At 40.1% G+C, this 17,085-nt stretch overlaps 2 protein-coding genes across 2 annotated transcripts; one reads left to right on the forward strand and one right to left on the reverse strand.

Annotated features, from left to right (window-relative positions):
- The first annotated feature begins 7,893 nt into the window (after positions 1–7,893).
- On the forward strand, positions 7,894–8,832 carry LOC103567981 (olfactory receptor 10C1). Its single transcript, XM_070583880.1, has one exon. It carries the CDS (start codon positions 7,894–7,896, stop codon positions 8,830–8,832), a length of 939 nt encoding a protein of 312 aa, XP_070439981.1.
- A 5,718-nt stretch (positions 8,833–14,550) lies between these two features.
- On the reverse strand, positions 14,551–15,300 carry LOC103567987 (zinc finger protein 79-like). Its single transcript, XM_008544740.2, has one exon. It carries the CDS (start codon positions 15,298–15,300, stop codon positions 14,551–14,553), a length of 750 nt encoding a protein of 249 aa, XP_008542962.2.
- Positions 15,301–17,085: the final 1,785 nt, after the last annotated feature.

The raw sequence follows: 17,085 nt of genomic DNA on the forward strand, positions 1-17,085 counted from the left end.
TGGTGCCACATGAGAAATCAGAGACAGCAAAGATTGTGGAATATCCAAATAGAAAATAATCCTAATTACTGCCTTTTACCTGTGCAGTGTATCTTTTAAAATAATTGAATTTATAGATTTGCCTTTTGTGAGTTATCTGTGGGACATTTTAAGTGAAAGACTTGCTTATTCTGCCACCCACTATGTCCCACTGTCTGTTGCTTCAATTGTTCAGCTTCTCCAGAGGACTGGATAATCTCATGTTAACATTAGTGCAGGGAAATGGCACAGACTTTGTAGTCCATGCACGTGGAATGGAAATCCAGCTCTCCCACTTGGTAGCATCAGTTAAGTAAGGCAATGAGAGTTCTGCATATTTAAACAAAGAACTGCAAATCATTTTTACTTCCCTCAGCTTAATAAAAAAAAATCAATTTTTGGTAATATCCATAATGTCCACTGTAGGACCTTCAACTAAAAAACTCCCATAAATTTTGCCCCAGGCCATGGATTGGGGAAACAGAAGTGAGAGCCTTGCCTCCTATCTCCTTGCAGATCCACCTCACAATAAAGCTTTTCTTCCCTCAAAAGCTGGTGTGCCATGGTTTCAGCTTCTGTTCATATCAGGTGGCAAGCCTTTGCTTGGCAACAAAATGCAATTCATAGTAATTATAACCAGAAAGGAAGTATAGGCAGTAAAATGTTCTTTTCTTGAAATTCGAATATGCATTCATGCCAGCAAATGGAAATGATAAATAACAAAAATAGAATGAATATTATAGTACATGAAAGGAAAAAGTAAGGAATGATATTTGAAAATTATATTAATGTATTTTTGGAATAAAGAAAAAACTTGTACCCACATGTTAGACTGTTGTAGTAATGAATAATAACATTCCAGTTTAGTAAAAATGTAAAAAGATTAATTTAAAAGAATGAATTTCAATTTTAGATATTTCAGTAACATATTTCACACATGAGTGAAAATTTGTACTTACCAAACACACAGAAAAATCATATCTCACAGTTCACGTTGTTTCACTAATTTAAAATTTGAACAAAAATAAAAACTCCAAGTGGCCACAGAGAATGGAATTGAAGTAAGTCAAATTCTGTTTATTTGTCATTAAAGTCCCTGTACTGTCATAATTTCTAATTTATTATTTCAAAGTACCATGGGGTTAGAGAAACCAACTGCAGTCCTGACATTATTCCAAATCATTACAAACTTATGCTGGTTTAAACTAAGACAAGTAGCTGGCAGCTGAGCCTGAGCATGTCCAGCACCAACTGTTTAACAGGGAGTTCTCTGAATTAACTTCCAGGTTGGATATGTTTGTGAAAGTTTAAGTAATAAAAATGTGCTAATTTAAAGCTTACAGACGCATTATTAAAACTCAACAGTAACTGCAGCAATCAAAACTTAGACCAACAAAAGACTTTTTGGGGGGACTATTTTATGATCGACATTATTTTCAATTGTCAGTGCATGGTTATAATAAAATAATATAATAAATGCATTATTATTATAATAATTATAATATAATATATATATATAATTATATATTTTTTATATTATATAGAATATATTATAATAATAATGCAGATGTGCTTTCTAAATCTGTTATAATATAATGATAGACTAACCTTATTTCTAAGTCTATAAGGTGCCCTTTACTATATAAATTTATAGTATACCCTATTATTTGTTAAGTGAAGCTCTCTTCCCTCTCTGTTCATTTTTGCACAATTATCTTAAATTTTATAAGAACAATGCTGTAGACAAATTTTATTATCATTTTGTCCAATTTTAACGAATGAAAAAAGAAAAAAAATGAAAAAGAGTGAAGAAAGCCTTCAGGATATATGAGACATCATTAAGTGAACCATGCTATAGAAGTCCCAGAAGGAAAAGAGAGAGAGCAAGGAGTAGAAGTCTATTTAAAGAAATACTGCCTGGAAACCTACCAAATCTTGGGAAAGAAATGGACGTCCAGTTCATGAAGTTCAAATATACCCAAATAGGATAAACCCAAAGAGGACTAAATCAAGACACACTATAACCAACTTGTCAAAAGTCGAGGACAAAGACAATTTTGAAAGTAGCAAGAAGAAAGTGACTTATCACATATGGGGAAACCCCCAAAAGACTATCAGCAGATTTCTCCTAAGAAACCTTGCAGACCAGGAGACAGTGGGATGATATATTTAAAGTACTAAAAGAAAAAAACAGCCAACCAAAAGTACTACACCTGGCAAAATTATCTTTTAAAATGAAGGCGAGATAAAGTCTTTCCCAGATGAACAAGAATGAGGAGTTCATTACCACCAGACCTGCTTTATGAGAAATGTTTACAAGTTCTTCAAATTGAAATGAAACACACTAAGCAGCAATATGAAAGCATATAAAAGCATAAATCTTTTTATGCAATATTTAAAAGGTAAATATATAGGCACATACAGATTAATGTAACACTGTAACAGTGGTGTATAAATTACTTACAAGAACATAAATGTTAAAAGGTAAAAATTTGTCAGTGGATGCACAATATAAAGGGAAATAAACCCTGATTCCAAGAACACAAAGTGTGTGAGGGGGAAAAAGTGTCGAGTTTATGTTTGCAATTGAAGTAGATGGTTATAACTACAAAATATTTTATGCAAGCTTCAAGCTAATCACAGCAAATAAAACCTAAAAAGATATACAAAAGATGAAGAGAAAACCATCAAAGCAAATCACTACAAAAAAATTATCAAATAACAAAGGAAGACAGTAAGAGAGGGACAAAATAATTGCAAAACAGAAAGAAAATAACAAGCAAAATGGCAATAGTAAGTTCTCATGTATCAATAACCGTTTTAAATGTAAATGGAATAAACTCACCAATCAAAAGGCATAGAGTGGCTGAACGGATAAAAAAGAAGATCCAACAATATGCTCTATACAAGAGACTCACTCTAGATTTAAAGATGCACTGAGGCTGAAAATGAAGGAATGAGAAAGATATTTTGTGCAACTGGTAACCACAAAAAACACAGGTGGCTGTACTTAGACAAAATAGACTTTAAGTCAAAAACTGTCTCTGTAGACAAAGGAGATCATTATGTAATGATAAAAGGATCAATTCAACAGGAAGATGTAACAATTATAAATATACATGCACCCAACATCAGAACACCTAAATATATAAAGCAAATATTGACATATTTGAAGGGAGAATCAGACAACAATATTGTAATAGTAGGGGACTTCAATACCCCACTTTCAACAACAGATAGATCATCCAGAAAGAAAACCAATAAGGAAACATTGGTCTTGAACTATACCTTAGACCAAATGGACCTACAGACATGTACAAAACATTCCATTCAAAGGCAGAAGACTACACATTCTTCCCAAATGCACATGGAACATTCTCCAGGATAGATCACATTGTAGGTCACAAAACATTGGTTAACAAATTTAAGAAAATTGAAATTATTCCCCTTATCTTTTCTGACCATAATGGAATGAAACCAGAAATCAAAAATCACAAATACATGGAAACTAAACAATACAATCTTGAACAACATTGGGTCAAAAAGAAAATCAAAAGGGAATTTAAAAGTGTCTTGAGACAAGTGAAAAAAGGAACACAACAACAACAATAACAAAAAGAAACACAACATACCAAAACTTAAGGGATGCATCAAAAGCAATGGTAAGAGATAGTTTATAGCAGCAAACATCTACATTGAGAAAGAAGAAAAATCCAAAATAAGTAACTTTACTTAATACCTCAAGAAACTAGAAAAAGAACAAACTAAGCCCAAAATCAGCAGAAGGAAGGAAATAATAAAGATTAGAGCAGAAACAGTTCAAATAGAGAATTTTTAAAATAGAAAAATTCAATAAAACTAATAGTTGTCTTTTTGAAAAGATAAACAAAATCAACAAACTCTTAGCTAGCCAAACTAAGAAAAGAAGAGAAAAGGCTCAAATAAAATCAGCAATGAAAGATAAGACATAACAGTGGATGCCTCAGAAATAAAAAGAATCATAAGGGACTATTATGAACAATTATACACCAACAAACTGGATACCCTAAAAGAAATGGATAAATTCCTAGAAATATACAACCTACCAAAACTGAATCAAGAAGAAGTAAAAAGGCTGAACAGACTAATAACCAATAAGGAGATTGAATCAGTAATCAAAAACATCCCAACAGAGAAAAGCCCAGGACCAGATGGATTCATGGGGGAATTCCACCAAACAGTCAAAGAATTAAAACCAATTCTTTTAAAATTCTTCCCAAAAATAGAAGAGAGAATAATTTCAAACCATTTTATGAGAGCAATATTACCATGATATCAAAATCAGAAAGATACTACAAGTAAGAAAAAAAAAACTATAGGCAAATATCACTGATTCACTGATGAACATAAATGCAAAACTGCTTAACAAAATACCAGCAAACCAAGTTCAACAGAACACTAAAAGGATCATACATCATGCCCAAGTTGGATTTATACCTTGGAAGATCATTTTACAGAAGAACATGTGGGTGAGGAATTTTTCCAGTTATCTTTGGAAAGTACGATCTGCCATAAACCCTTCGAATTTAGACATAGTTATGTGACATGCTCTGTCTAGTTAAATATGATCAGAATTGATACAATTTATTTGCTGATGATTAACTCTTCAGCCCACTCTTCCCTGAAATGGCAATTGCAGAAGCAAGTGCTGATATGGAGAAGCCATAAGGTCAGAGCTGCATGGAATGTTAACACATGGAAGACAGCTATCCTAGCAGGTCATCTGAATGCACAGCAAATTCTGTATGATTGCGAATAAATTGTTTTACATTAAGCTAGTTATATTTTTGATTGTTTGTTATTGCAGCATAGCCTAACCAGACTAATATACACCAAAATTGAAGTAGCAGGAAGAAGAGTGTGAAATCTGTGCATCCTTCTCAGACAAGAACAAGGAGGATAACTGACAGGGACAAACAGCCCATAGAGCAGAGTGAAGGACCATCCATCCATACAGGCATGCGCATATACCGTTTTGGATGAACCGCTTAAAAGAAGCTGCAGTAAGCATGACATTTTGCTCTTAAATGCTTCATTGTGTATCTTTCTAAGGTCAAAGGCATTCTCCTACATAACCATAATATTAATATCACACCCAGGGAATTTAACATTGATACAATAATATAAAGCCCATATTCAATTTTCCAAATTGTTCCAAAAGTCTACAAAGCTGTTTTGTTTTTGTTTGTATCCAACCAAGGATCATGTATTACATTTTATTCTTATGGTTTTTGTCTCCTTCAATCTAGAACAGTATCACCCTCCACCATTGTTTTTTCTTTAAAGGCACTGATATTTTTGAAGAGTCTGTGTCAGTTGTTTGTAGGATGTACCACAATCTGGCTTTGTCTGATTATTTCTTATAATTTTGTTTAAATTAAACCTCTTTGGCAAGAATACTACATAGGTTACCCTAAAAGATTGTCTACCTGGGCACATAGCAATCCAGATTATTCTACTCCATTCTGCTCCTTATAACATGTATGACATCATCTTATGCCATAAGAGGGCCACACTCAAGGAAAACAAGACTAATGAACTGAAAGGAAACTGCATCCATGAGGAAATCTTGAATCAGAGAAGCCGTATTGCACTGAATTGCAAAACTTCAGACATTTAAGTGAAAGGTAAATACATTTTCATCCTTTTTGAGCCACTTATATTTTCATTACTTTCAGCAACATCTAATAAAAGGGGCAAACACAAAGGAATTGGAGTGAAACTAAGGAGGAGACCTATTATAAGTAAATCTTGAGCTTCTAGTTATATGAACCAATAAATGAACTTATTGTTTAAAGCAGTTTGAGTTTGGGGCTTGTTGTGATGGTTGTTACCTGTCTTGAAAACACCCTGTCTGACACACAGGCTTTATCATGTCTATAAAAACGTATAAAAACATAGAAGATCATAAATAAAACAATAAATCCAAATGATAATAATGCAAAGAAAGCTCTTATATACTAAATTAAGAGATCCAAACAAGAGAAATTAGGGACAGTTTCCCAAGAAAATGATATTTATCAGCTCACTAAGCTCAAAAATATGTTTATTTCTCTTTTACATTCTTCATGCTCTGTAGAATGACTGAAATATACAAGGGGCTCTATGAATGGTTATCAAAGAAATTAATTGCTGAACTATATAAATAACAATGAGATAGAAGAAAGATTGCATTATTACCTTTCCTAAGTATATAGGATATCTACAGTAATGGAAAGAAGAAAATAATGAGGAAGGAGAAGAAAACAAAAATGGTTGAACCAGAGATATTATAAGAGATCTAAGACGAACAGCCCTGGACATTTTCTCTGAAGTCTTCTTGACAGGTCACCCTATACTTTCTGCTACCTAAAAAGCAGACTCCAAAGCAACAGATTAATTGGTTATGTGAAGAGCTCTCCCCACTGGAAAGTCAAATATGCTTGGAGACTCAGGTCCTCAGAGACATTAAGAAGAGATGAAATCTAAGAGTACCTTCCTCATGAGGCATCCAGTAAATAGAGAAAGAAGAAAATAAGCAAGTCATCAAATACCATCCATCTTTATCACTGGTTATTTCTCCAAATAGAAAGACATTGCTCAGGTAATATCACCCAGAAAACACTGAAAGAGCCACTAAGGTGGAATGAACCAAAGACTCTTCAACTGCAAAAATACATCAGTGTGTGAGCTCATATTTTTAATATAAGTTCTTGAATATGGTTATATTTTTGCACAGAATTTGGATTTATGTATCTGTTTCATTGTATCTCTGAGTGTATTTATATCTTTGTGATAAATGTGTTTTCACTTTCATTTTTATTTGTAATAATATTTGTATGTATATACAATACACAGTTTGTTTATGGCCTTAGATGAACCAGGAATCTGAGCATATTGGGCTATTTATTTTTCTGTGCCTCTGTTTAGAAATGTAATATGTTTGTGGATTTGTGGAGTTTATGCATGTGGTTTTGAGATTTGCATATGTGTTACAGTATAAGGACTGAAGTTCAAGAGTCTATAAAAGGCAGAAATAAGCAACCAAGACAGGTCTTGTCATCTTCTTCCTAAGCATCTTTAAAAACTAGAGAGATCCTGACTCATTTGGATAACTGAACTGTTTAACTTCCTACAGGAACTTGAAAGAGATATCTTTCAAATTTTTCTCTCCTCCTCAAAAACCATGAAATGGTCAAATAATAGAAAAAGGAGAGTCTGAATAGATCTGGTAACTGAAAAAGGAGCCAGAAAAAGAAAAAAAATAACAGGTTAAAATTGGGTTGGAGAGGAGACAAGTTGAAAAGAAAAGAAAGGGAAAATATGTAAAGGAAGGAAAGAAAAAGACAGAAATAGAAAGAAACCAGAGGAAGAATACCAGACAAAATTCCCGGGACTTGGAATGGGATTTTCCATGCCCTGAACATAGAATACATTCTGACTTTGAGTAGGAAAACATCTACTGGAAGAGAAAATTCTGTCCCCAGCCTTGTGCGAAGGATGGGAAAGGGAGGAAAAAAAGTGAAAAGAGGGACAGAATGATGCAACTCTCACCCCCGGAGAAACTGAAAACAGAATTCCATGTGTTCTCATGAAAGGTGAGCACCATCAGGAAGAGTCAGGTGAGGGAACTAGGCTGAGAGAGCCAAACATTCACCCTGGCTTCCAAGAGTGGGTGAGGGCCAGTATGAACTCAGGGCCGTCCTGCCTCAACTGCCATGAAATTCTAAAAGAAAGGCAGTTCCAACGCTTTGATCAGATGCAGAAAGGGGTCATTTTTGCCCACTTCACAGTTCCATAATTGCAACTTCCCCTTGCCATTTTGTTCATCCTGCAGTCAGAAGGGATGTGTGCAGGATGAGCACAAACACATCCGTGGTGAGTGAATTCATTCTTGCAGGCTTCTCCCACCTGGCCAGCCTCCAGAGCTTGCTCTTCTCTTTCTTCCTCACCGTCTATTTGCTCACCATAGCAGGCAACCTCCTCATTGTGGTGCTGGTCTCAGTTGATTCTGCCCTTCAGTCCCCCATGTACTTCTTCCTTCGAATCCTCTCAGCGCTGGAGATTGGCTACACATCTGTCACCATCCCATTGCTACTTCACCACCTCCTTAGTGGTCAGCGCCACATCCCTCGCTCTGGCTGTGCACTGCAGATGTTCTTCTTTCTCTTTTTTGGCGCCACGGAGTGTTGTCTCCTGGCAGCCATGGCCTATGACCGCTACGCAGCCATCTGTGAACCCCTTCGCTACCCTCTTTTGCTGAGCCATCAGATGTGCCTACAGCTAGCTGGGTCAGCGTGGGCCTGTGGAGCAATGGTGGGCCTGGGCCACACCTCCTTCATCTTCTCCTTGCCCTTCTGTGGCCCAAATGTCATCCCACACTTCTTCTGTGAGATCCAGCCCATCTTGCAGCTGGTATGTGGAGACACCTCATTCAGTGAAATGCAGATTATTCTGGCCGCTGCCCTCCTTATCCTCTGCCCCTTTGGCCTCATCCTGGGCTCCTATGGGCGTATCTTGGCTACTATCTTCCAGATCCCATCTGCTGCTGGCCGTCGCAAGGCCTTCTCCACCTGCTCCTCCCACCTGGTCGTGGTCTCCCTCTTCTATGGCACTGGCATCTTTATCTACATCCGTCCTAAGGCCAGCTACGATCCAGCCACTGACCCTCTGCTTTCCCTCTTCTATGCTGTGGTCACCCCCATCCTCAATCCCATCATCTATAGTCTGCGGAACACTGATGTCAAGGCTGCCCTAAAGAGAACCATCCAGAAAATGAGGCCTGCAGAGATTTGACAAGGGGGGTGACAGTGATGACTACCATTCTCAGTCAGCTCCAAATCACCAAGGATCAAAGGGAGAGGAAGCATGGTTCTCACCTTGGGGGAAGGGCATCCAGTCAAGAAAGAAAATTTACCTTTGAAGAACTACTGGAGCCAAACCCCTCCTTAGACTCCCAACGCGCGCGCACACACACACACATGCACACACACACTTTATTCTGCCTTCTGTTATAAGAAACAAGAAATTCAAGATGGACAGTCAACTTTACAAGCAGAGCAAGTTGATAATTAGGGAAAAGTTATAAAATGTCATCTCCACCAGACTATCAAGGTAATAAAATTTCCAGGTCCTTAAAGTTATTTGACATTTATACATCCTGGGTAAGGCATTTGTTTCGTGGGTAGTGTGCTGGTTAGTACATTAGCACCCATAATTATAGCTAATTAAATCCATCACCAGGCAAAGAGCAAAGTCCTTAAAAAGTGAGGAGGGGCCAGAAAAATTTCAATGACAATAAGTTCTTGTGAGAACCAGTGTGACGCAGTAGTTAAGAGAATAGATTTTAATGTCAGACCTAATTCAAGTCTTAATTCTTCCAACTGATTAGCTGTGCTATCACAGGAGAATGAGATAATCTCCTCCAGCCTTAATTTCTTTATCCATAAAGTTGGGATAACAATAGAGTCTATTTCCTTGGGTTTTTGTGAGGATTTATAGACTTGTAAATCACCAAGCTTAATATCTGGCACACAATAGCGTCTCAATAAATATTTTTTATTAGTGAGTCAGAGAGGTAAGCATAGAGGATAATATCTACATTGGGTGCCTTTGTTGGGGGACAGAAGAGTATTTTTGGAATGTCAATGGCATTGGGAACCAAGAGAAACAAAGGAGAATCGAGGAAGAGACTCCACACACCACTGCTACAGGAAACTAACACCCAGCACACAGACAAACCAAAGACAACCAGGACACTGAGAGTAAAGATAATGGTGAAGTACCTGAGAGTCAAAGACATGCAGAACAAAGAAATGAGCCGAGCTGAGTTAATCAATATAGATGTCTCAGAGGGACAAGTATTCATTAATAATTAAAAGAGCAGTCTACATCCTTTTTCTTATTCCCAACACTTCATTCAATGTTGCAAGCATTTATTGAAGGCCTTCCATGTGCCCATTGCTCTGCTTGGCACTGTGGTGAATACCAAGTAAATACAGGGTGGTGATTTTGCCCAGATGGTGCTTGCTGTCTGGTTGGGGAGATAATGCTGATTCTCATGAAATTGTCAGAGAACAATGAAAAGTAGGGAAGACAATGCATGGTTATACTCTCACTCTCTATCCAACAGAGGAGCAGGATGGCCTTCCCTGGAGTCATGTGAACTGTCCGGCTCCTTGATTTTCAAAAGAGGAATTCAACCCAGTCCCTAAAGTTTATATACTTATCAGTGAGTAAAATCTCAGAACTATTGCTCCTTATCACTCATCAAGACCCCAATAGAGAAGGGCAACATTTAGGAAGGATTGCCTAAAGGATGGCAATACACCTTTCCTTCTGATAATCTAAAATCTTACTCCCAGACTAAAGTAGACCAGCGGAGAGCTGCATCCGTAAATGCTTTATTTTCCACCTCCCACTAATCTCTGCTCACCCCACAACATCCTTCATAGAATTGTTATTGCTCAACGGTGCTTTGGCGTTCTACCATTGGTTTACACTGAGGAGGATTACAAGAAGCAACATTATGAAACTCTCAGAGGAAAACTTTCTCTCACATCTCAGTGCTAGGAATAACTATACTTCTGTCACATAAGCAATGACATTTTCCTAAAAGCTTTCTGAGGATATAATTGACATATAATAAAATTACATATATTTAAGTGCACAAGTTGATATGTTTTGACATATTTATACACCCATCAAACCATCTCCACAGTCACGATATGAATATGTTCGACCCTTTCAAAAGTTTCTTCATGCCCCATCGCAATTTCTTTCTTCCACCTGGCCCTGCACTCGTCATTTCCAAGCAAGCTCTGATCAGATTTCTGTGACTACAGATCGGTTTGCCTTTTCTAGAGTTTTACATAAATGAAATCACAAATGATGTACTCTTTTTGGCCTAGTTTCTTCATTCAACATAATTATTTTGAGATTCATCCATGTTTTGGGATCAACAGCTCATTCTTTCTTCCTCCCGAGTGGTGTATCACTTGTTTATACATTAACCTATTGATGGAAATGTGGGTTGTTTCCAGCTTTTGGTTATTACAAATAAATCCTCCATGAACATTTGCATACAACTTTTTGTGTGCTTTCACTTCTTTTGGGTAAATATTTAGGTGTGGAATGGCTTGCTCATATGAAGGTGTATGATTAACTTTTTAAGAAACTAAGGATCGACTTTCTCCTGTTTATATGACATCTAGTGAGCTTATAGCAAATTCATAACTCAATTCTAGGAAGTGTACATTTCTTCACAGAATGCTTTTGAAGTACTCCCCTGGTTTCTGATTTCACCTTATTTTTTTAATTCTACAATTGTCTTTGTTTAATCTATCTCATCCTAATTTGGGGCATATTGTGTAAGACACAGTAAAGAGTTTCTGGAACAAGGCCTGGAGCTCTGAGCACGCAAAAAACAGCAGGAGGGATTGTTGAATAGGAAATGCCCTGGGTCAAGACTAGAGAGCTGTGTTAGCATCCACAGTCTGCTACTAAAGACTTGCATGAGCTGGTGCCAAATCCTTTCATCATCTCTCTGGTTTTCAACTTCATCAATAAGCAGTAGGGCTGAGCCAATTGAGCTCTATGATGGGTTCAGCTCCCTATTCTGTGCCTATTTCTTCAAGGACTTTCTGCTTCTTGTGGCTTATTCACTTACAAAGAACCAAAAAGATTGTGGTGAATGCTCCTTCTAAACTATTGCTACCAAGAGATCTTGACTAAATTGATCCTGACCAAATATAAGCACATTCACTTGGTTGCCATGGCAAACACCAGTCAGAATAGGTAGCAAGTTTCTAAATTCAGAACTATAACCCCAGATCCAAAAGAAGCCAAGGAGATAGGTTTCTGTTTCTTTTGTTCACACAGAAATTTCCAGCAGAGAGCAGACATGTATGTGCTCATCAGGGAAAATGAAGACACAGGGAGGAGCCACTTATTGAAGGGATCATTGAGTGGCCAATATTCACCTTCCCCCAAGGGTGAGGAACCAAGAGATCAAATGATATCTGCTCCCAAAATCCAGTATGCTCTCTGCCCCATCTTTCTTTCTGGTGAATGCTCATCATAGCTTTGAACCATATATGAGCATCCAGCATCTATCTAGAAAATATCATCTGAGGTTGCAGTTTCTCACACAGGGCTGCCGGTTCCCTCTCTGGGGAGGATCTCCCAAAGAAGGGAAAGGCTTAGCAGCGTCTACGGTGTTATTAGAAGGCAGTCCCCAATAACATGGAGGTTTGCAAACCAGGCACGTGTACTAAAAACATTAACCCAACTGCCTGACAAGGTGCCTGAAATTGCACTCTTAAAGACTCATAAAACCTCTTCCCTTTGAATCACAGGTAATTTTTGACGTCATGAACTTCTAAGAAAGTTCATTACCTGAGTCTTTTATCATTTACATTTTAAGGGAGACTTGCGGGAGAAGATGTCACCGGACTTGGAACCCAGACAAATGGAGAGGGAATGATTAGAGGCAGTCCAAAGGCAAAAAGGAAGGGTCCCGAAAGGTGGGAAGGTGGCTAAGTTCGGCTTTGTCCATGTCCCAATTGTGCTCCAGTCAACAATATGACTTCTTTGGGGTAAGCAGGGCCTGACCGCCTCTCTGATTTCCTAGCACTTCTCTGGACTGCCTTCTGAGGCAACAGAATTTTTATAGAGCGCCCCCTAGTGATCAGAGAGCATATAACGGACTTCTCCACCTCTTTTCAAGACAGTCTGCACAGGCCGGAACAGCGCAATCACCTTTTATTTGAAGTGGGGTGGGAACCTGCGGTGGTGGAGCTGGGAGCTCAAAACTATTGTTCTTTCGTTACACTAGTATAGCAGTTCTCAAAATGCAGTTCCCAGATCGGCAGCAACAGCATCGCCCAGGAACTTAGAAATGCAAATTATGTGGTGCTACCCTAGACCTACCGAATCCAGAATTCCACAGGTAGAACCCAGCTTAAAGTCCGAAACTACTGCTCTAGACCTCAGTTCAAAGGATAGTTGCTTTGGGGATAGGGCTCAGGGCGAGCCCTCCAGAGTACAGGAGAAGACGCAGTTACCTACTTCGGCCACACGGTGGCACAACAACCCTGATATCCCGATCTATGAGCCTTAAAGATCAGTGCTGTATTCGCATTACTGAAGAAAAAGGCCTGCGCCCAGAAATTGGTAGGCTCCTGAAAGTTTCAGGAGAATTAGAAAGCCAAGGTAAAAGTATTTGTAAACAATAGCTTTAAGCCAATTCCAAAGACAGCACAAGAATGTGGAGCTGGCCCAAATAATTCATCTAGAAAGAGAAATGCTAGCTTCCACCAACCACAACTTTAAAAATAACTTTCTTTTCCAGTGAAAAGGCAATTTATAGAAGGGAATAGTTGGCTCACAAGAAAAGACATGGGCAGCACCAAACTCCAGGAAGTGAGTCCAGTGGAATGTGGTAATAATTTCCAACTCCAGTAGGAAGTCTGGAAAAGTCTGATTTTTCAGGGGGGGACCTGAGTAGAGGATGGTGTTTCCACCCATATCTTACCACTTCTGACACATCTTCAACCAGGAAACACAAGGGGCTAAGAGGAAGTTGGGCCATTAACACTGACGATCACCACCACTCTTACTGTGAGTGTGACTTTCACCCTGAGTTCTGTGAAAGACGAAAGTGTTGTTTGCTTTTCAAATTTCTGCTCACCCAGACTCCCACCACCTCCTGTCCTGATGAACAAATTGGGCAGGAAATTTCACCAGCGAGGAAAGGTAGAGGGCAAATCTAATAGAAATCCCATCCCCTGTATCCCCAAAGTTCAGAATGTCCTGGCAGCTTAATTGAAAGCTGAAGGTTTGGGGGAAGGGTGGAGAGAGCAAGTTGCTGGGCTGATGCAAATGAAGGCACCTGAGCTGCACAGGTCAGAAGGTCACTTTGGGGGTAGAAACATAAGGGGGGGACCAACTCAAAAGGGAACCACCTTCTTCTCCCTCTTTAACGTCACTCATGAGGTAGACCAGAGGCTCCAATGAGCCACTAGGAATGGGGGTGAAAACCCTAGAAAGTAGGATGAGGTAAGTTAAATGAGAAAACTTAAAAAGGGTTTTTTCACCCACCCTGTACCACCTGTCATCCTTATGCTTCATATCTTCTGCTCCCAGATAATTCCCTGGGGACACAAGCACCCAGGGATTAGCTGTCTGATGCTCTCTGGGATTTCCCACACTTTAGGCGGCGTGGGAGAGACTCTGAGGCGGAAAGAGGCCCGACTCCCAGAAACCCCACTTAGCGACCTTGCAACCCCAGGTATTTGCCTGAGAACGAGTAGATTCCTGGAAATGGTGACTATGGAAAACCAACTTGAGCTCCCCTTTCCACCCCCACTCTAGTGTGGCCCCAAATCTTGGCTTGATGATCCCCCCTGAGGAGGGTTGGAACCCGGGAAAGGTGAAGCCAGCGTTTAGGCTCCTGGAAATGGGTGGCCTCTGCTTAGTCTCAGCTAAGAACCTCAAGCTTCGTCCCGGGTCTGGTCAGGCCTCAGATGTCACTCCCAGCCGCCTGTCCATCCCGTGCAGCTTCTGGCGCGTGACGAGGTTGGTCTTCTGACTGAAGCTCTTGCCACAGTTACAGCAATAGGACGCTCGCCCGTTGCGCCCTCTGGTGGATGACGAGGGGCGAGCTCTGGCTGAAGCTCCTCCGCAAACCCCGCACTTGCAGGGCTTCTCGCCGGTGTGAGGGCGCCGGTGCTTGACCAGGTCCTGGCCAACACGGAGACGCTTGCCGCAGTCACTGCACCGGTAGAGCTGCTCGCCGGTGTGCACGCGCTGGTGCACGAGCAGCGACGAGCGGTGGCTGAAACCGCGGCCACAGTCGGAGCAGCTGAATGGCTGTTCGCCGGTGTGGACGCCCTGGCGCATGGCCAGGTTCGAGCTGCGATTGAAGCTCCAGGTGCACTGGGGACACACGATGGACCGCTCACCGGTGCGTGCGACCTGGTGACGCCCACAGTCCCAGCTGAGGCCAAAGCGCTTCCCGCACAGAGCACACCAGAAAGGCGGTTCTCCCTTCTGTCTGCGCAGGTGGCGCGTCAGGTCTGACCTCCAACTCAGGCGCTGGTTGCACTGTGAACAGTGGAAAGGCTTCTCGCCGCTGTGCCTGCGCTTGTGGAGGTTAAAGATGGAGCGGTAGCTGAAGCCTAAATCTAAATCTCCTTCACCTTGAAATGACATCTTTCTCAGGACATGCTGATAGAGCTCAGGAAATGCACAGCTCCAGCACATGGTACATTCCATAAATGCTTGCTAAATGAGCACAGCAAGAATTAGAACACAATGAGATCTGGATGTTAGGGCTGTGAGTATTGACAGATGTGTCTCTTTTAAAGGACTCGTAGATAGCTATATGTTGTGTATAAACCCAGCAGATGAGGAACCATATGGGATACCATGGGGACTGATGCAGAATGACAATTCCAGGATGAGGAAGTATACATGGCAAATACATTTGAGAGCAGGGACTAATGATGAGTACAACAAAAGACAAAAGAGTGTGGTTGGCAAAGTTGAATTTCCCCAAAATTAACAATTGGATGAGTACATTGGTAAGAGGAAGTATGACAAAGGAAAAGGAAATAAAGAGTAAGTTTCATTTCCCTCTCATCCAATCCCTTGCCCATATATTGAAACCCTCCCTTCTGCTTCAATACTAAGCATTGGACCCAGCCCTCTCACCTGCAGGAAAGATTGGACTAAGCCCCAGATCAGGAGGTCTTGGGTCATAGAGAATAAATACGTGGCTCCTTACCTTGCTCCAGCTGTGAGATCAGTTCAGGTTTAGGAAAGAGGAATCCTATTGGATCAATTAGAAGATCAAAAATTTTTTACTAAACTGTCCACAGCTATTTTGCCCTATAGTCTCCATACCATGACACTCTAAAAAACAAAATTTGGATAGTCATTCTTCAACTCGTCGAATCCTACTTTTCGAACTACCACCCCTCCACCACCTTACGTCCACCTCCCCTATATCCTACATACATGTGATCCGTTTTACTCTCAAAATTCTAGAATGGGTGCCCATGGCTCACAAAACAGTGTCACAGATGATGGCTTCAAAGGTAGGCTTAGGCCATATAGTTCATTCAACATGGCTAAGACCAAGTTTTGTAACCACCTCCATCATCTTATATTGCCCTGACCTAATCAGGCAGACTGCTGTATTTATATCATCGAGTAAGTCCAGCTCCCTTTCAGTCTTTGCTTTCATACTTCTTCCTGCCTCAAATGCATTCATTGCTTCTCCTCTCTCCATAGTTAATTATTTCTATTCATCTTACACAACCGCCCTCCCCCATGAAGTCATCCTTGACCAACCCACTCCACATAACACTTATTCTCTAGGCTAGTTCTTCTCAAACTATCTATGGAGAAGGACCAGGAGTTTGTTTGGTTTTGTTCTTTTGGTCAATGAGATGAGTTCGCTGGCCATAGGCTTGGATGAAGTAGCCATGTCAAATTGCTATAAAAGTTCTAAATGCTGTTTCTTAATTTGCATACTTACCCATCAGAAACTGGTAACAAACAGTTCACAGACTGGCATTGGTCCATAGACAACACTTTGAGTAGCACTGCTCTAGAACACTCATTTGACATTGAGCATAGTCAGCCTTCTGTGTTCAGCTGGTGATTTTTCTGTATGGACCTCTCGTCTTGCCAGCCAGAAAGTAACCTCCAGTTGGGCAGAGGCCATGTCTTATCCATGAACGCCCCACCCCAAACTGTAATGTGATGTGTGTGCTGTGGGATGGTAGACCATAGAGGATTATGGGGGAAGTTTGGGATTTGAAGAAAACAAAAATGTGATGGAAAGCAACTAGATCCTTCTACTATAACCTTGCTATCAATATAAGAAAGATAATATTGGACTGTTAAACCAAGGATCTGATCAAAGTTGTTATGATTCTCAGCTTCCTTGATCCACACAGCCTCTACCTACTCATAGCGCCCACTAAGAGTCCTGCCCATAATGCGAGTAAGATGACTACCTGAGGACTGACTGTCCTGAAA

The sequence above is a fragment of the Equus przewalskii genome, chromosome 19 (assembly GCF_037783145.1).
Source record: "Equus przewalskii isolate Varuska chromosome 19, EquPr2, whole genome shotgun sequence".
Lineage (NCBI taxonomy): Eukaryota > Metazoa > Chordata > Mammalia > Perissodactyla > Equidae > Equus > Equus przewalskii.